At 36.9% G+C, this 19,837-nt stretch overlaps 1 protein-coding gene across 3 annotated transcripts; it reads right to left on the bottom strand.

Annotated features, from left to right (window-relative positions):
• Positions 1 to 157: 157 nt before the first annotated feature.
• Positions 158 to 18,659, bottom strand: LOC127450708 (nuclear body protein SP140-like protein). Of its 3 annotated transcripts, XM_051714996.1 has the most exons (15): positions 18,625 to 18,659; positions 17,925 to 17,977; positions 15,283 to 15,509; positions 12,061 to 12,162; positions 11,692 to 11,825; positions 11,469 to 11,519; positions 4,709 to 4,769; positions 4,319 to 4,465; positions 3,967 to 4,100; positions 2,405 to 2,473; positions 2,098 to 2,213; positions 1,905 to 2,007; positions 1,638 to 1,697; positions 1,372 to 1,512; positions 158 to 826 (listed from the first exon to the last, which is right to left on the bottom strand). In XM_051714996.1, exons 3-15 carry the CDS (start codon positions 15,494 to 15,496, stop codon positions 746 to 748), a joined length of 1,413 nt encoding a protein of 470 aa, XP_051570956.1. In that variant the 5' UTR covers positions 15,497 to 15,509; positions 17,925 to 17,977; positions 18,625 to 18,659; the 3' UTR covers positions 158 to 745. The 3 variants fall into 3 exon arrangements, with proteins under 3 accessions (XP_051570956.1, XP_051570955.1, XP_051570958.1); XM_051714995.1 differs by lacking the exon at positions 18,625 to 18,659 and having other exon boundaries at positions 17,925 to 18,092; XM_051714998.1 differs by lacking the exons at positions 15,283 to 15,509; positions 17,925 to 17,977; positions 18,625 to 18,659 and adding an exon at positions 12,741 to 12,866.
• Between the last annotated feature and the right edge of the window lie 1,178 nt (positions 18,660 to 19,837).

Here is a 19,837-nt window from a genome sequence, read left to right as displayed (position 1 = left end):
AAATTGGTGAGATTTTAAACAGTTTCAGTGATTGGCTACAGCTGCGGGTATAAACCCATAGTGTCAGCTATGATGCAGCATTCATGACCGACTTGAAAGGGAACAAAACATAAACATGTTCCATTAATTACATTAATAACAAATGTCCACACCTATGTTAACCTACTTACACCAGTTTTGTGTAAATATATTTTATTTCTTTTTATTTTTTTTATTTACATATTTTTTAATTTTATCACCTTTTCTCCCCATTTGGAATGCCCAATTCCCACTACTTAGTTGGTCCTTGTGGTGGCACGGTTAATCACCTCAATCCAGGTGGCAGAGGACAAGTCTCAGTTGCCTCCGCTTCTGAGACTGTCAATCCGCGCATCTTATCACGTGGCTCGCTGTGCATGACACCGCGGAGACTCAGAGCACGTGTAGGCTCATGCTACTCTCCGCGGTCCAAGCACAACTTACCACGCACCCCATTGAGAGCAAGAACCCCTAATTGTGACCACGAGGAGGTTACCCCCTGTGACTCTACCCTCCCTAGCAATCGGGCCAATTTGGTTGCTTAGGAGACCTGGCTGGAGTCACTCAGCACGCCCTGGATTCGAACTCGCGACTCCAGGGGTGGTAGTCAGCATCAATACTCACTGAGCTACCCAGGCCCCTCAATATTCTTTATTTCTTTTCTGTTCAATAGACTAAAAAGCTACCATTAGGTATAAAAGAAGAAAATATTGTTTAAGATATGATATTATATGATCTTAAAGATGCTTTTAAACTCCCTCTTAAACAGTTCCTTCAGCCTACGGGTCATTCCACAGAAGTCATTATCCTACAGAGAAAAGAGACAGTGGGAAAAAAGTTCAAATAATAATTGTGAAAATTAGACAGTAAAACAAAATGGTAAGAAGTAACTTTCAGCAACAAAAAGTTAAGGCTCTTGCCATATTTTAAAGTTAAATATCTTTATTAAAAGTTGAATGAAATTGGCGGAGATGTGACCTTGTTGTTTTCAAATGTACTCTGATATGCTAAGCTATTCAGCACATTTATATTTCCCTTTACCCTTAAAAGGGATAGTTCACCCACCTGTCATCATTTATTCACCATCATGTCGCATCAAACCTGTATGACTTTCTTTCTTTTGTGGAACACACACACAAAAAAAAGACATTTTTAAGAATGTTTCAACTGTTTTTGTCCATATAATGAAAGTCATCGGGCTCCAAACAATTTCGGACCCCAGGGTGAGTAAATGATGACAGAATTAAAATTTGGGTGAACTATCCCTTTAATTTCCAGTCGTCTCTAAACTATATCTAAGAAACAGCCAAACAGAAAAGTTAAAACATTAGATGAAGGCCAGGTGAAACTCACCCTTTTGGAGGTGCAGTGTTGGAAAACATCTTCAATATCTGTAACAAATTCTCCCACTGTTTGGTAATCATTATTCTCTAAATTCAGCTTTGCTCTGCCCAGCATCATGGGGCCAGAAATGTCCTTGCTGTATCCTGGAACCTGAGAGCAGCAGTACAAACACATGCATATACACCAAATGTAAAATCTTTAAATACTGATATCAAACGGAGCAGCACAGAAAACCAGCACTATCACTACAAAGCTCTTAAAGATGAGAGGTTTACTTCAGTGTTGGGGTTGGCTGTACTCTCGTGCAGCAGGCATAGAAGCAAAAAACGGCAGTACTGAAACAGAACCAAACACAGGGAGATTATTGGATTATCTTGATTATTGGATAACAGTTTCTTTGTTACCTCATAGTTTAAAAGTGTCCTCTCTCCAAAATACAGAAAATGGAAAAAAATGGGTTACTTTATGGTAAGTATGGCAAGTTAAGGTGTGGTACAAAATGAACAGCCTTACATGTATTTTTGTGTGTGTTGTGAACTTACCAGTCTATACTGTGAAACAGGACTGCTCAAAACATCCTGTTGGGTCTTTTGACTGAAGACTTGCATATTTTTCATCACACAAAATGTACAGCTCCATTGGCCTCTATACACAGCACACAAAACACACAACATCCTGCAATGTCAACATGTTTAGTCTGTCTGAACCAGCATGCTTTGTTTTTCTCTCTCTCACCCAAGTGAATCGTCCTCTACAGCGGGTAAATGACAGCCTGGATGAAAAGCTCTTGGACACTCATCGCAGCACAGCAGATCTCCCTCAGAGTTACACACGTAACACACGTCATCGTTCTGTTGGTCCAGGTGTTCATACAGAATAAAAACATGTTTAAAAAAATCATCTTTAACTTTTTACTGTACTACCTTAAAGCATATTTTAATAATGATTTAAAATGCCAGAGAGAGGTGATGAGTTTTGGTTGGCATTTTGATTTGGATATGGTTGTTTGAATGTAATTTTGTAATTGTGCATGATGACTTACTGAGTATTGACCCAGATCTTGGCAGATGTCACATTCACAGTTTATCATATGTAGTACTAGAACTCTATTCTGGAAAGCAGGTAAAGATACAGTGATCAGTGTTATATGCAGTACGTAAATACTGTATGTGTACATGTTGATAGTCATTTTAAGGTCTTTCCAGGGATCCCACACTTTTCTTTTTTTTTTTTTTGGTGAACCATTGTTTTCCTTTATTTAGAAAAAAGATTGGTCACTGGTGCGCATTACATAAGCCAAGCTACTACATGCATTCAGGGTACATTTTCAAAATTATATACATATATATACACATATATATATCCTAATACTGTATATACACCAATCATCCACAATATTAAAACCACCTGCCTAATATTGTGTAGGTCCCCCTCGTGCCACCAAAACAGCGCCAACCCGCACCTCAGAATAGCATTCAGTGATGCTATTCTTCTCACCACAATTGTACAGAGCGGTTATCTGAGTTACCGTAGACTTTGTCAGTTTGAACCAGTCTGGCCATTCTCTGTTGACCTCTCTCATCAACAAGATATTTCCATCCACAGAACTGCTGCTCACTGGATGTTTTTTGTTTTTGGCACCATTCTGAGTAAATTCTAGAGACTGTTGTGTGTGAAAATCCCAGAAGATCAGCAGTTACAGAAATACTCAAACCAGCCTGTCTGGCACCAACAATCATCCATGCGATTATCTAATAAGCCAATCATGTGGCAGCAGTGCATAAAATCATGAAGATATGGGTCAGGAGCTTCAGTCAATGTTCACATCAACCATCAGAATGGGGAAAAAATGTGATCTCAGTGATTTGAACCGTGGCATGATTGCTGGTGCCAGACGGGCTGGTTTGAGTATTTCTGTAACTGCTGATCTCCTGGGATTTTCACACACAACAGTCTCTAGAATTTAATCAAATTGGTGCCAAAAACAAAAAACATCCAGTGAGCGGCAGTTCTGTGGACGGAAATGCCTTGTTGATGAGAGAGGTCAACAGAGACTGGCCAGACTGGTTCAAACTGACAAAGTCTACAGTAACTCAGATAACCGCTCTGTACAATTGTGGTGAGAAGAATATAATCTCAGAATGCTTCCCACACTTTTTGACAATTAAATTCCATGACATTTCCAGTCATTTGGAATTTCTGAATACAGACTTTTTTTTAATAATTTTGATTCGGGCTGATTCACTAAATCATTGACCAACTCATTAACTCAAAAGAATGATTCTCTCACAAATAAGACATCACTATGGCTTGTAAGTAAGTTTTACTATTCTAGCTAGATATTTTTAGGTAGAGGAAAACAAGAAAAATGTATACTCACTATAGAAATGTTCATGACTTTTCTATGATTTTTAAGATTTTATCAATGTTATAAATTTTCAGGCCTACAAACCGTAATTTTGCAATTTCCCTGATATTACCAGGTTTTCAGTGACCATGGAAACCATGTCTTTCAAAGGGTTTTGAGTGTGAATTTGATCTAGAAGTTTCATTATACTTTTCAGTTTTTTCCTTCTCTCTGTCCACAGTGGCTCTTGTTTTTACCATTAAAAGTTTTCCAAGGGGTAATCCATGCATCTCAATGTCTTTCCTCCATGCTCCTTCTGGTTTGCTGAGTCTGACAAAATCCTCAGGGGTCAGCCAGAAATCATTTGTTCTTATGCATTTTCCACAATGCCCTGGGAATTATAATGAGAAAACATCAGCACAGAGGCCTATACCACAGTAGAATTTTGCTGAAGTAGATGCTTTATATTAACATTCTTTATCAATACATAACCCATATTAAGATATCTTTTAAATATAGTTATAAATGTGAAGCACATTTGGCACAGAAATTACACTACACAGCTTTAATATTTGTGTTAATTAATAAACAATGTGTCCAATCACACACCAGAGGCAAAACGATTCTTGTGTAGAACGCCAGAGTCAGAACCACAGGTAACAGGTAGGGTAGGACCTTTGAACATGGTCATGTCAATATCACCATCACCATCACTGCTGTTGTCCTTATCTTCATAGTGACCATTCCCCCTCCCCTCTGATTTACAACACATGCACAAGGAATCAGGAAAGAACTGCATTTAAAATCCTTCTTATTCTGAATTACTGTGTCATCATTTCATATTTCATATATTCTAAATTGGTAAAAATAAAATGGAAATTAAGAGTCATATCATAACCAGATTACTGGAATATCTTTTGTTGTTGTTTATTTTAATGAATAATAAAATAAAATAAAATAAAATATAATCACTTTCTGGTTATGAACTGTTTTACTGACCAGAGCTTTGGCCATCTGACCTGCTGGAGGGGTCTTTTAATGGAGGGAATTTAGTCCTGCACTGTAGTAAAAATAAGAGATGAAATCAGTGCTGTGGAACATGGGGACTAGAACTAAATTTACTTGCAGGACAAATGCTGTAGTTTAAGGATTCAGTTATAGATGAAATGATAAAGGTGACTTTAAAGCAAACTCTCAACTTTACCATAATTAAAAACTACCACTTTTTAAACTATTGTAAAAGCAACCCCAGAAGTGCTGGTATCTACTGTATATCTGGAACATGGAACAATTAAATGGTGCAGTTAGTCATCATATCAGGATCTAACCTCTCTTATTCTGAGCCTGCCAGCCAGTGGCGGTCCTCCCTATACGCAATATCTGCAAGTTGCGTAGGGGGACCCCCACGCTGTTATAGACATTATAAGTAGCCTAGTACTGGTATTTCTTGTCAAGCGAACATAACCATAACAGTAATATTGTATGTGTACATATATATATATATATATATATATATATATACACACACACACCCCCCCCCCCCCCCCACACACACACACACACGTATATGTATATACAGTTGAAGTCAGAAGTTTACATACATCTTAGCCAAATACATTTAAACTCAGTTTTTCACAACTCCTGAAATTTAATCGTAGAAAACATTCCCTGTCTTAGGTCAGTTAGGATCACTACTTTATTTTAAGAATATGAAATGTCAGAATAATAGTAGAGAGAATGATTTATTTCAGCTTTTATTTCTTTCATCACATTCCCAATGGGTCAGATGTTTACATACACTTTGTTAGTATTTGGTATCATTGCCTTTAAATGCTTTAACTTGGGTCAAATGTTTTGGGTAGCCTTCCAAAAGCTTCTCTCAATAAGTTGCTGGAATTTTGACCCATTCCTCCAGACAGAACTGGTGTAACGGAGTCAGGTCTGCAGGCCTCCTTGCTCACACACGCTTTTTCAGTTCTGCCCACAAATTTACTATCGGATTGAGGTCAGGGCTTTGTGATGGCCACTCCAATACCTTGAATTTGTTGTCCTTAAGCCATTTTACCACAACTTTGGGGGCGTGCTTGGGGCCATTGTCCATTTGGAAGGCCCTTTTGCGACTGAGCTTTAACTTCCTGGCTGATGTTTTGAGATGTTGCTTCAGCATATCCACATAATTTTCCTTCTTCATGATGCCATCTATTTTGTGAAGAGCACCAGTCCCTCCTGCAGCAAAGCACCCCCACAACATGATGCTGCCACCCCCAAGCTTCACGGTTGGGATGGTGTTCTTCGGCTTGCAAGCCTCACCCTTTTTCCTCCAAACATAACGATGGTTATTATGGCCAAATAGTTCAATTTTTGTTTTATTAGACCACAGTAAATTTCTCCAAAAAGTAAGATATTTGTCTCCATGTGCACTTGCAAACTGTAGTCTGGCTTTTTTTAATGGTGGTTTTGGCTTCTTCCTGGCTGAGCAGCCTTTCAGGTTATGTCGATATAGGACTCGTTTTACTGAGGCTATAGATACTTGTCTACCTGTTTCCTCCAGCATCTTCACAAGGTCCTTCGCTGTTGTTCTGGGATTGATTTGCACGTTTCACACCAAACTACGTTCATCTCTAGGAGACAGAATGTGTCTCCTTCCTGAGCAGTATGATGGCTGCGTGGTCCCATGGTGTTTATACTTGCGTACTATTGTTTGTACAGATGAACGTGATACCTTCAGGCCTTTGGAAACTGCTCCCAAGGATGAACCAGACTTGTGGAGGTCCACAATTTTTTTTCTGAGGTCTTGGCTGAGTTCTTTTGATTTTCCCATGATGTCAAGCAAAGAGGCACTGAGTTTGAAGGTAGGCCTTAAAATACATCCACAGGTACACCTCCAATTCTGTACACCTCCTATCAGAAGCTAATTGGCTTATTGCCTAAAGGCTTGATATCATTTTCTGGAATTTTACAGGCTGCTTTAAGGCACAGTTAACTTAGTGTATGTAAACTTCTGACCCACTGGAATTGTGATATAGTCAATTAAAAGTGAAACAATCTGTCTGTAAACAATTTTTGTAACTCTGTTACAAAAATTGCAACTCTGTGTATTAATTTAACTTGCTTGTGAAGATTTAGCAAGATTTAATTTTTTGTATGTGTATTATGTGTACATTATTTTTGTATGTGTGTTACGTGTGAAAAATTTGCCCAATTCACAATTTAGATGTGATGTGCCAGACTGCCCATATGTTTTCATTAAATCAAGTAAATATCTTGTAGGCTCTTGTGAAAGTAGACCTGGGAAATTAACACAGTTTCTCAATTGAAGGTAATAGGATTCTAAGAGTCTTTAAAGAAAAGTCAGCAAACAATGAGGTTTGTGCCATTCTGTAGAAGAGGAAACTTCTCTGGTCCTGTGCATTCTGCAACTCCTAAAGGCCCATTTGAAGTAAGTGAATGATATAGATATTGATAAAAGTAGGGTCACTTGATTTATCATGTCTTTCTCACCGGTTTAATTGTTCGTTTGTGAAATTTTGTAGTTTGTCAGTTTTAAAGGAATAGTTCACCCATAAATGATAATTCTCTAATCATTTACACACCCTTATGTTTTTTCAAACCTGTATGATTTTCTTCTGTGGAACACAAATTCACTGTTTTTATTATGTTTGCTTAAGACATGGATTAAACCACTGGATTACTATGGAATGCCTTTATGCTTCTTTTATTTCCTTTTTGGATCTTGAATACTTGGCCAATATTCACTTGCATTGTATGGGCAAACAGACATCATATCTAAATAGTGAGAGAATTATAATTTTGGGGTGAACTAGTCCTTTAAGAAGAATTTAAAATTAATTTTTTTTTTTTTTTCTCCATAGGTGGCAGCACCAGCAGCAGATATGAACAAACAAATAAAAATCCTAAATAAATCCTGATTAACCAGGACTAATCATCCAAGGTCATTTGCTTTGTCTCTTTCAATGTGGCCATTACACACAATAGTCGTTACTTTCTTGCTCTGTACATCCATACCTATGTGTAACTTTCATCTTTCTATACCTCTGTTCTTTCACATTTACCATCTGTTTAAAACTATTTCTGTATGTGACTATTCTCTCAATTCACATTTCTCCTCTCACTGCCATGCCACTGCCATAGTTAGCTCAATCTCTCTCCTCTTTGTCAGTGTCTGTCAACCTAACTCTCACTTAACACTCATGATAATCTTCAATATGACAATCAGTCACTTTTCCAAATCTTTTATAGGTGAATCCATGTCACCACAGCGGTGGTGTCATGGATCCTTCTGAAACACCTGTCACTTTCACTCAACCCTCACACTGCCCAGTACTGATCACCCACACCTGCCTCCAATCATTGCTTCAATCAGCTCCTGGATTGTATCCAGACCTGCTGAGTTCATGATTCTTGTTGAGTCCGAGTATGTTACAGAAGACCAGACCGATGATGTTTGAAACCAAGCAGGTGTTTGACACACAAGACAAAAACACAAACAGAGACAGCAGGTAAGTGATGACATAACAGTTCTGGGCTGAAGTGCAGATCGATTACGTGATGAAGACTGATGCTGATAAAGGTGGTGATTTTCCTTGAGGTGGTGGGTACACAACAACGAGGCTTACGCTGAGGAGAAGGGAAACAGGAGTCGCTGGAGAGGAATCATATTGGGGTAAACGCTGGAGATACAGGTAAGTGAGCCTGTACACAAAGTTGAGACCAGACGCAGAATGGAAGAGGAGTGAGGTTTAAATAGAGGAGCTGATTGACGTGATGATTGGAGGCAGGTGTGGGTGATCAGTACTCAGGGGAGTGAGAGGGTTGTGTGAAAGTGGCAGGTGGGTCAGAAGGATCCGTGACAGGTGGATGTTGTCAGTTGAAGGGGAGGTTGTCCTGGGGCCATGTTCGGAGGCATTTGTCAAGGGCAAGGGACAACTTAAACCTTGCATGTCAGGAGAAAGCAGCATGAATGCCGGAATGTATTCAGAAATCAAAAAGCAAAGGTAAATCAAAGAAATTTAACCATTTGCTTGATTCCAGACCACATTTTCATGGCTTCTTCAATGCACTAATTTTCCTTAAAGGAATAGTTCATCCAAAACTAAAAATTCTCTCATGATTTACTTACCTTTAAGCCATCCTAGATGTGAATGACTTTCCTTCTTCAGCAGAACCGAAGTGAAGATTTTTATAAGCATATTTCCACTCTTTTTGTCCATACCATGCAATTAAACTTGTGCCATCAGGCTGGTGGCTATTTGACAGTCCAAAAGGCATATTTAGGCAGCATACAAGTAATCCACATGACTTCAGTCGATCAATTAATGTCTTCTGAAGCAAACCAATAGGTTGGTGCAAGAAACAAATGTATAATTAAAACATTTTTAACTTTAAATTGATGCTTCAGGCCAGCGCTGGAATCCTGTTTGAAATGACTTAATTCGAAGACGATCGATCCTCTTTTGTATATAAGGCATGCGTTTCAGACTTATCGCCTGAATGCTCCATTGCGCTTACATTACAACAACACCAACATGATGTGTCGACTGCTGGTAGGGAGCAAAGTTAATAAAGTTTAAAATATCTATTTATTTTTTACACCAACCTATGGGTTTGCTTCAGATGACATTCATTGATTGACTGGAGTCATGTGGATTACTTTTATGCTGCCTAAATATGCCATTTGGACTGTCAAATAGCCACCAGCCTGATGGCACCCGTTTACTTGCATTGTATGGACAAAATCTTCACTTCGGTTCTTCTGAAGAAGGAAAGTCATACACATCTGGGATGGCTTAAATGTATGTAAATCACGAGAGAATTTTCATTTTTGGGTGAACTAACCCTTTAATGCATGTTTTCTATAATTTATGATTTCCACTTCAATTTGCACTCTTGGTTCTCATTTATAAATATGGTAAAATATGGGCCTGTTATGTCTGTGGTTTTCTGGGGTAAAATCTGACCCTAGCAGGTCATTAAAGGGAATGGGGGTGGGGATATATAAGGAATAATGTACAGTCAGTTGTTTGTTATCACAAAATAAACCCTGACGTCTTGTATCACCGTGAAGGGGATTATTTTGTAATAATTTACATCTGAAGATAGATTATCCTGCATTATAATCAGCTACTTGACAAATAAATAAATACATATACATGAAATGTTTTGCATTAATATAGTTATATTATGATATGAGAGATTCCAATGTCTCCAGAACCAGCTCATTTTCTCCTCTGGTTTGAGTCGTAGTTCAGTCGGTGATTACTTTGTGAAATCATGCTGCTTATTACAAGACCACTAAGACTAATTATTTTGTATTGTATTGTTTCATGAGCATATGCTGTTTCTTGATAATTGGATGTTTTGGGTGTTTATTTTCACAGAGAAATCAAACGCAGTACGTGATTACTGTATTTACAGGAAAAGTAGGTTTATGCAAACATATTTCACACTGAAAAATCTCACTTGTGGTTATTTTAGTAAAGTGAAGGTAACTGAACAAAAATTCACAGCAAATACTAAATTACTGTCAAATGTATGTACAGCAGTACTGTAGATTTATAGTAACACTTGTAATTTTGGACTGATATTTATAGTTAATATACATTACTTTTACTGTAATTTTAAAGTAATTCACCTATAAAAACATACTGTATTTTTACAATACAACTGTAATAAATGATTTACAGTACTCTGCTGTATATTTACAATCGTGCTGGCAACTAAAATTGCCAGTAAATTACTATAAATTTAACAGTGTATTTTTTATTTTACAGTGTGTATATTTATATATATATATAGCCTAGTACTGGTATTTCTTGTTAAGCGAACATAACCAGTTAATATATAATAAAACAGTTATATGTATATATATAGAGTATATGTAAATATAAATGTATTGTCAACTGTAGAGGAGTCGGGGAGACTAATAATTAGAATTATTATAATCATTCTTTCATTTCCATTTCAGACATGTGCCAGGTAATTAGATACATAACATAGTAGATTTGCATTGCTATGTTTTTTAAGCTAAACTAACTGTCCATCAGGAGGCAGAGAAAAAGGGGGGAAAAGTGCCAAGAACATAATACGAGACAGCAAGAATTAGGTACTTTTATCAAAATGTTTAGTTAATCTTTACATTAGAAAGCTCATCCTTTGGGCCTGTATTCACAAACATTTTTATCTTACCACTAGGTGTTCTCCAAAGAGTTCCTAGCTAAGAGTTTTTTAGCATATTATATGCTAAAACATAATAGCATATTATCCTGCTTCGAGACTTTATTAGATTTATTAGATTCCAGCTTTATTAGATGTGTTTTACTACAGAAATTCCACATCAAAAGTAATTTCTTAATTTGTGTCAGGAGTACACATCAAAGCATGCAAAATCAAAACGCGATGTGTTTTAGAATGTATTAGAAGCACATTAACTTACTGCATGTTTGTTTACAGCGAAACTGCTCTGCGAGAAAGGCTTAAGGGGTGGGAGGATTGTTTTGGGTGTTACAATTACACTGACAGGGGCTTCCACACAAATTTTGCATAGGGCCCATAAAAGGCTAGGACCAGCACAGCTGCAAGCATCAGCTGAGGATACAGGACAGTGACTCTGTGCAACAACATCAAATGAAAATATGATTTGAAAACAGGATATGATGCCTGTTGTTTTACAATGTACTGTATATCAACCATTTTTTTTTCTGCTTATTTGTTGTATTAGTTGGGTCCAAAATAGCCATACCTGTCTATCCTGAACCTCACGTTTCCTAAAGGTAAAAGAAAGAAATCCATCCTGAAAAAAAGAACACAGTTAGTAGAAGATTAAATTATAATTCATGTGTTTATTTGGTATTTTCTGTCATATGTGTCTATATTTAAGGGAATCATTATTAATTTTGAATGGTAATTATGACAGCATTTAAGAGTGCATTTGTTGGAACTGTTAGTAAACCATTCTAACACACCTCTATAAGTATCTGTAGTGGAATACCATTGCAAAGGATGCTGGTCTTCCACTTTTTGTTCTTCCCCATCCCTCCAAACTTCTCAAACTCTGTAGGCTTAAGCCACTGCTCTTCACTTAAGATGCACTTCTCCGCTAAAATCACAAAGCACCACTTATTCAGCTTACTGGAATGTCTTCTGGAATTGTTTTAGAGGATCCAAATGTGTTTTGACCCAGAAAAACATGTCCAGATGCACCAGAATAAATATGATTCTAATTTTTCCAAGACATTACAAGACATTGATAAGGCTCTTTACAGATGCATCAAACATAACTGAAGTAGAAAGATAAGTGAAGTAGAAACACATAAAAACTGTTTAACACCTACTGTTATGAAATTTATCCAAGTATAAGACACCCTCTTTATCCCCACATGTAACAGGAAGTTGAGAATTTTCTTTACTTTTCTGTCCCACAGGCTGTCTGGAGTCTGAAACAAAAGTCATGTGTCATGTGAACAGGGCATCTGATTAAACATATTAAAGACAAAACATTCCAGGTTCAAAAGAAGTTAAACTCCATCAACAGCATTTGTGACAATGTTGATTACCACAAAAAATTCCTTTTCTTAAAAAAACAAAAAAGCGGGGAAAAAAATCTAGATTACAGTAAAGGATTTACAATGGAAGTGAATGGGGCCAATTTTTGGACGGTTTAAAAGCAGATGTGTGAAGTTTATATAAAAGATAACTTTACACCGAAAAGGTTTGTAAGCGATTTGATCACACTAAAATCATGTTACCACACATATTCTTTGTTTTGTGGCTAAACTTCAGAAACGGTGAGTATTTGAACATTTATGGTTTGGCCCCATTGACTTCCATTGTAAGGGCCTCACATTAACCCAGACTTGTTTTGTTTTTTAAAGAAAAAGAGGGACAAGTCAAATAAATGTTTGTGGTAATCAACATAATGCCACAAATGTTGTCGATTTAGCTTAACTTGTACTGAACTCGGAACCTTCCTTTAAAGGGACAGTGAATGAAAATTCTCTCATCATTTACTCACCCTCCTGGCATCCCAGATGTGCATGACATTCTTTCTTTTGCAGAACACAAACAAATATTTTAAGAAGAATATCTCAGCTCTGTAGGTCCTCACAATGCAAGTAAATGGGTGCCAAACTTTTGAAGCTCTAAAATTAAAATAAAGGGAGCATAAAAGTAATCCATACAACTCCAGTGGTTAAATCCATGTGTTCTGAAGTGACATGATAGGTGTGGGTGAGAAACAGATCAAGTCATTTTTTGTCATAAATTCTCCTACTTGCACAATAAAAACAGGCAAAAGGACTTAAATGTTGATCTGTTTTTCACACACACCTATCATTTTGCTGATACAGTTGAAGTCATTAAAACTAATTTTTTAACCACTCCACTGATTTCATTTTAGCAAACTATAGTTTTGGCAAGTCGTTTAGGACATCTACTTTGTGCATGACACAAGTATTTTTTCCAACAGTTGATTACAGACAGATTGTTTCACTTTTAATTGACTATATCACAATTCCAGTGGGTCAGAAATTTACATACACTAAGTTAACAGAAAATGTTGTCAAGCCTTTTAGACAATTAGCCAATTAGCTTCTGATAGGAGGTGTACTGAATTGGAGGTGTACCTGTGGATGTATTTTAAGGCCTACCTTCAAACTCGGTGCCTCTTCGTTTGACATCATGGGAAAATCAAAAGAAATCAGCCAAGACCTCAGAAAACTAATTGTGGACCTCCACAAGTCTGGTTCATCCTTGGGAGCAATTTCCAAAGGCCTGAGGGTACCATGTTCATCTGTACAAACAATAGTACGCAAGTATAAACACCATGGGACCATGCAGCCAACATACCACTCAGGAAGGAGACGCATTCTGTCTCCTAGAGATTAACATAGTTTGCTGCGTAAAGTGCAAATCAATCCCAGAACAACAGTAAAGGACCTTGTGAAGATGCTGGAGGAAACAGGTAGACAAGTATCTATGTCCACAGTAAAACGAGTCATGTATCGACATAACCTGAAAGGCTGCTCAGCCAGGAAGAAGCCAAAACCACCATTAAAAAGCCAGACTACAGTTTGGAGATAAATATCTTACTTTTTGGTAAGAAAAAGTTTTCCCTGGTCTGATGAAACAAAAATGTAACTGTATGGCCACAATGACCATCGTTATGTTTGGAGGAAAAAGGGTGAGGCTTGCAAGCCGAAGAACTCCATCCCAACCATGAAGCATGGGGGTGGCAGCATCATGTTGTGGGGGTGCTTTGCTGCAGGAGTGACTAATGCACTTCACAAAATAGATGGCATCATGAGGAAGGAAAATATGTGGATATATTGAAACAACATCTCAAGACATCAGCCAGCAAGTTAAAGCTCGGCCGCAAATGGCTCTTCCAAATGGACCATGACCCCAAGCATACCTCCAAAGTTGTGGCAAAATGGCTTATGGACAACAAAGTCAAGGTATTGGAGTGGCCATCACAAAGCTCTGACCTCAATCCAATAGAAAAGTTGTGGGCAGAACTGAAAAGGCGTGTGCGAGCAAGGAGGCCTACAAACCTGACTCAGTTACACCAGTTCTGTCTGGAATGGGCCAAAATTCCAGCAACTTATTGTGAGAAGCTTGTGGAAGGCTACCCAAAATATTTGACCCAAGTTAAACAATTTAAAGGCAATGCTACCAAATACTAACAAAGTGTATGTAAACTTCTGACCCATGGGAATGTGATGAAAGAAAGAAAAGCTGAAATAAATAATTCTCTCTACTATTATTCTGACATTTCACATTCTTAAAATAAAGTAGTGATCCTAACTGACCAAAGACAGGGAATGTTTTCTACGATTAAGTGTCAGGAATTGTGAAAAACTGAGTTTAAATGTATTTGGCTAGGATGTTTGTAAACTTCTAACCTGTATGGATTTAACCACCAAAGTCTCCTGGAGTACTTTTCTGTTGACCTTATGTGGTTTTTGGAGCTTAAACATTGTGGCACCCATTCACCACTGTATGGACCAAAAGAGCTGAAATAATCTTTTAAAAATCTTTGTTTGTGTTCTGCAGAAGAATGTAAGTCATTCACATCTGGGATGGCATGAGGGTGAGTAAATGATGGGAGAATTTTTGGGTGAACTATCCCTTTAAGTTGACCAAATGAATCTTTATATGCATATTTATATTTTTCTTCTTCTGATAAAGCTAATACAATGATATTTGTACTATCAAATGCTCTCATAATGAGAATGCCCTTCACCCTAAAACCACCTGCAACTGACTAGCAAGTAAATCATGGTTTACAACTATAGCATACTGTAATTAAAGTCTATTGAACAATTTTTAAAAAGGGATGAGCCTTTTGATATGTCTGGCCCGAGCTTTCCGTTTCAATAAGAAATGTGTCAACAAGGGAAAGAAAACTGCATTTATCATGCGATTTCGTGGGTCTATAAGTGTATACTACTTATATCTTCTCAAACTTTTATTATTTTCTACTTAATTCATGAATAAAGTGTTGTTGTTTTTTTTAATTAGTTCAAATACTTTAGATGCTCACTTGGGACATTTACCTTCGGTTTGTCTCTTTTTGTTGGATGTACATAAGGAAGATGGTCCTGTCTCTTTACAGTTTCGTGTTTTCATCTTCCTTTTTTGTCCTCGTTGTGCTTTCTTTCCTCTGTAATTCTCGCCTTGCCAGTCAGATCCCGAGCTGCTCCCTGTACTCTCCGCTTCCCACTCTGATTCAGATTCATTGTGAGAGTCTGTGTCTGATTCTTCATCCATATCCTGTGCTTCTCTGAAACACATTTAACATCGACCATATACAGTGGTGTGAAAAAGTGTTTGCCCCCTTCCTGATTTCTTATTTTTTTGCATGTTTGTCACACTTAAATGTTTCAGATCATCAAACAAGTTTAAATATTAGTCAAAGATAACAAGTAAACGCAAAATGCAGTTTTTATATTAAAGTTGTTATTATTAAGGGAAACCAAAATCCAAACCTACATGGCCCTGTGTGAAAAAGTGTTTGCCCCACCTGTTAAAACATAACTTAACTGTGGTTTATCACACCTGAGTTCAATTTCTCTAGCCACACCCAGGCCTGATTACTGCCACACCTGTTCTCAATCAAGAAATCACTTAAATAGGACCTGCCTGACAAAGTGAAGTAGACCAAAAGATCTTCAAAAGCTAGACATTATGCTGAGATCCAAAGAAATTCAGGAACAAATGAGAAAGAAAGTAATTGAGATCTATCAGTCTGGAAAAGGTTATAAAGCCATTTCTAAAGCTTTGGGATTCCAGAGAACCACAGTGAGAGCCATTATCCACAAATGGCGAAAACATGGAACAGTGGTGAACCTTCCCAGGAGTGGCCGGCCGACCATAATTACCACAAGAGCGCAGCGACGACTCATCCAAGAGGTCACAAAAGACCCCACAACAACATCCAAAGAACTGCAGGCCTCACTTGCCTCAGTTAAGGTCAGTGTTCATGACTCCACCATAAGAAAGAGACTGGGCAAAAATGGCCTGCATGGCAGAGTTCCAAGACGAAAACCACTGCTGAGCAAAAAGAACATTAAGGCTTGTCTCATTTTTGCCAGAAAACATCTTTATGATCCCCAAGACTTTTGGGAAAATACTCTGTGGACTGACGAGACAAAAGTTGAACTTTTTGGAAGGTGTGTGTCCCATTACAACTAGCGTAAAAGTAACACCGCATTTCAGAAAAAGAACATCATACCAACAGTAAAATATGGTGGTGGTAGTGTGATGGTCTGGGGCTGTTTTGCTGCTTCAGGACCTGGAAGACTTGCTGTGATAAATGGAACCATGAATTCTGCTGTCTACCAAAAAATCCTGAAGGAGAATGTCCGGCCATCTGTTCGTGACCTCAAGCTGAAGCAAACTTGGGTTCTGCAGCAGGACAAAGATCCAAAACACACCAGCAAGTCCACCTCTGAATGGCTGAAGAAAAACAAAATGAAGACTTTGGAGTGGCCTAGTCAAAGTCCTGACCTAAATCCTATTGAGATGTTGTGGCATGACCTTAAAAAGGCAGTTCATGCTCGAAAACCCTCCAATGTGGCTGAATTACAACAATTCTGCAAAGATGAGTGGGCCAAAATTCCTCCACAGCGCTGTAAAAGACTCATTGCAAGTTATCGTAAACACTTGATTGCAGTTGTTGCTGCTAAGGGTGGCCCAACCAGTTATTGGGTTTAGGGGGCAATCACTTTTTCACACAGGGCCATGTAGGTTTGGATTTTGTTTTCCCTTAAGAATAACAACCTTCATTTAAAAACTGCATTTTGTGTTTACTTGTGTTATCTTTGACTAATGTTTAAACTTGTTTGATGATCTGAAACATTTAAGTGTGACAAACATGCAAAAAAATAAGAAATCAGGAAGGGGGCAAACACTTCTTCACACCACTGTATACATACCATATATGACAGAATACATTATTTAGATTTGGTTTATTTTGCATGAAGAGAGACATTATCATCATCATCATAAAGCATTTTACTAAACCAAGCACTTTTAAATTCTGAATAATTGCTCTCCATCAAAAGTGACAAAAATGCCCCAGATTATAAAATAACTATATAGTGAAATCCTCTGATGTTATCCTTTGTTATTAACATTTGGTATTTTTCATTTTATTTTATTCAGGGCCAAGTAATATTTTATTCTAGCTATGGGTTTAGACACAGTAGTGACCATTTCAATTACTGGATTGAGTCTACGTTTATAAGAAATAGACAAAACTTTGTGTATGTTAACATTAGGGGTAAAAATATGTCCACATAAAAGTAAAAAAATAAATAAAATAAAAAAAGCCAATGAATTTCCAGGGGCAAATCTTGCTCCTTAAGAAAACAGTAAACCATGTAGACCTATTTAGAATCAGAATGTGCTTTTATTGCCAAGCATGCTTACACAAAAGGCATCTGCCTTGGACAGAGGTATATGACAAATGAGACACAAATAATAGAAGTAAAAATAAAACATAGAAATACACAATAGGACATAATGCTTGTACTGATATGCTATGCAGATAGATTTGAGCAAGGGAGCAAGTACTGAATTAAGAAATAGTGTTGAACGTTCACGGAAATAGAGTTGAACGTTGCAAGGTGATGCATGTTTCAATGTTTAATGTTTTATCTGAGTCTACTGATACAGTATGTGCAACCAAACTTACCTTAACGTGTTTCAAAAAACACAAGTCTACTGACGGTACAAACTGTCACTATACTAAAAAAAAGAGAAACAACGTATGAAGCAACCTCTCATATTTTCTGCATCATTTGAACAGAAGGAACGTGGACTGAATCCTCCCTACCACACATTCTCTACACAGAAACGAAACTGAAAGTTGCTTACTGCACAGTTATTCTGGGTTTGAGTGGCAGAATTAAAAAAATACCAGAAAACCTTTGCAAAAGATGGAAATACCATTTATGCTATCACAAATATTATAGGATAGCCTATTTGTTTTCTGACACTTATTTGTTAGTTAAAAAGGATTAGCATACACAAGATTTAATGTACTTTTCCTGATGGTCTCTTTTTCTTGTTCTGGTTCCCTTTTTGTCACACACAGATACTGAAGCCCCCCCAACTAACACATTTTAGAAGTCTGCCTTCCTAATGAGCCATAGAGGAACTATCCTGGCTGACAACATTAACACAGGGTATCAGATATACATAGATGTAGATTTAGGTAGGGATGATATGTACATGTCCCTACCAACTTTCAGAAAATTGGACATGTCCCGACCAACGTTTGGATAATTTTACCACACAGAAAATACTTTAACTTTGTATTATCTTTTTATTTTCATTTTAACAACTATTAAAGGTCCTTAGTATAATTATTAATGTGTAAATTATTGTCCTACCTCTTCTGAAACGGCTCATGAACGGTATTTGTCACGTGGTATCTGTTACTTTTCTCAGCGCTATGTAGGATGTACCAATCACAATCGTTGTAAGATTAAAAAAAAAAAAAAAACTAAAGAAAAAAAAAAGATGAATTTTCTGGATATTACAGTGGCGGATTTCCATTGGTATCTAACGTCCAGTCTTTTTAATTAATAGATTTTTCCAACATTTTGAATTTGATCCTTGCAATATGTCCCTACCAACTTTCAACCTACGCCCTTGCAGATATATAAATTACATATTTGTCTTCTGTATTGCCTTACCAAAAAATGAATAAACAAGAGAGATTATGTAAAATGAAGAGAAGAAATTTTGTAATCACTGCTCACGGCTACAAAAAAAAAAAAAAAAAAAATATATATATATATATATATATATATATATATATATACAATTATTATTATTATTATTATTATTAAAAAAGCCATCAAGTTTGCATGGTTTGACTGAAATAAAAATCATAATAATAATTAAAAAAAAATTACATTGTTTAATGTTTAAAAATGTTTTAAACTTGAACTGTTCAGCATTTATAATTCCACTGAAGTGACAACCTGTGCTCCTTACCTAAAGTAACCTTAGGTAAAATCAAACAAATTGGTAAAAAAAATGTCTGGCTAATTCACAATAAAATTCTGATGAAAGAGCGTACACACATGCATTCGGTCTGGTGTTTTTCCTTCACTGTTTAAAGCAAATAAAGTACAATATGTCAGAGTAAAACACAGATTATAACAGATCCTATAAAAACATGGTAATAGAATATGGACTTTCAAATATTTTAATATTGGTTAAAATGGCACCCTCTCTTGTCCATGATCTGAAAGACAGTCATTCTTTTGATGGGTAAATTACTATCAAATTACAGTTAAATTAATTAAAATAAGATGAAGACCAGATTAAAAGTAAATTCATACCTTAAACTTGCTGCATAACTGAGTGTTAAGTGGGAAATTTTTTGTTGTTGGATGGCATTCATCCACCTTTTGATATTCCCTTTTCCTACTCTACATCTTTAAGGATTTCTGAAAGATATTTGAGAGGTCTAGCCCATAAAAAGGAAAATATTCTGGATCTTGAAAGCCATCATGCTTACACTGTATTTGCTTGATTTGGATTCATTATTATCTCAGGTTACAATAATAGAGAAATGGATTAATACTCTTCAGG

The sequence above is a fragment of the Myxocyprinus asiaticus genome, chromosome 13 (assembly GCF_019703515.2).
Source record: "Myxocyprinus asiaticus isolate MX2 ecotype Aquarium Trade chromosome 13, UBuf_Myxa_2, whole genome shotgun sequence".
Classification (NCBI taxonomy): domain Eukaryota; kingdom Metazoa; phylum Chordata; class Actinopteri; order Cypriniformes; family Catostomidae; genus Myxocyprinus; species Myxocyprinus asiaticus.
Note: the sequence above shows the minus strand (reverse complement) of the source record. Positions and strands in the feature narration are given on the sequence as shown.

Coding starts and splice junctions, on each gene's coding strand:
- LOC127450708 (XM_051714996.1), bottom strand. CDS start 15,496: ATGGATGAAGAATCAGACACAGACTCTCACAATGAATCTGAATCAGAG. Junction 11,520..11,691: donor CACTACAGATACTTATAGAG/GTGTGTTAGAAT, acceptor TCTTTTTTTCAG/GATGGATTTCTTTCTTTTAC. Junction 1,698..1,904: donor CTGTTTCACAGTATAGACTG/GTAAGTTCACAA, acceptor GTTCTGTTTCAG/TACTGCCGTTTTTTGCTTCT.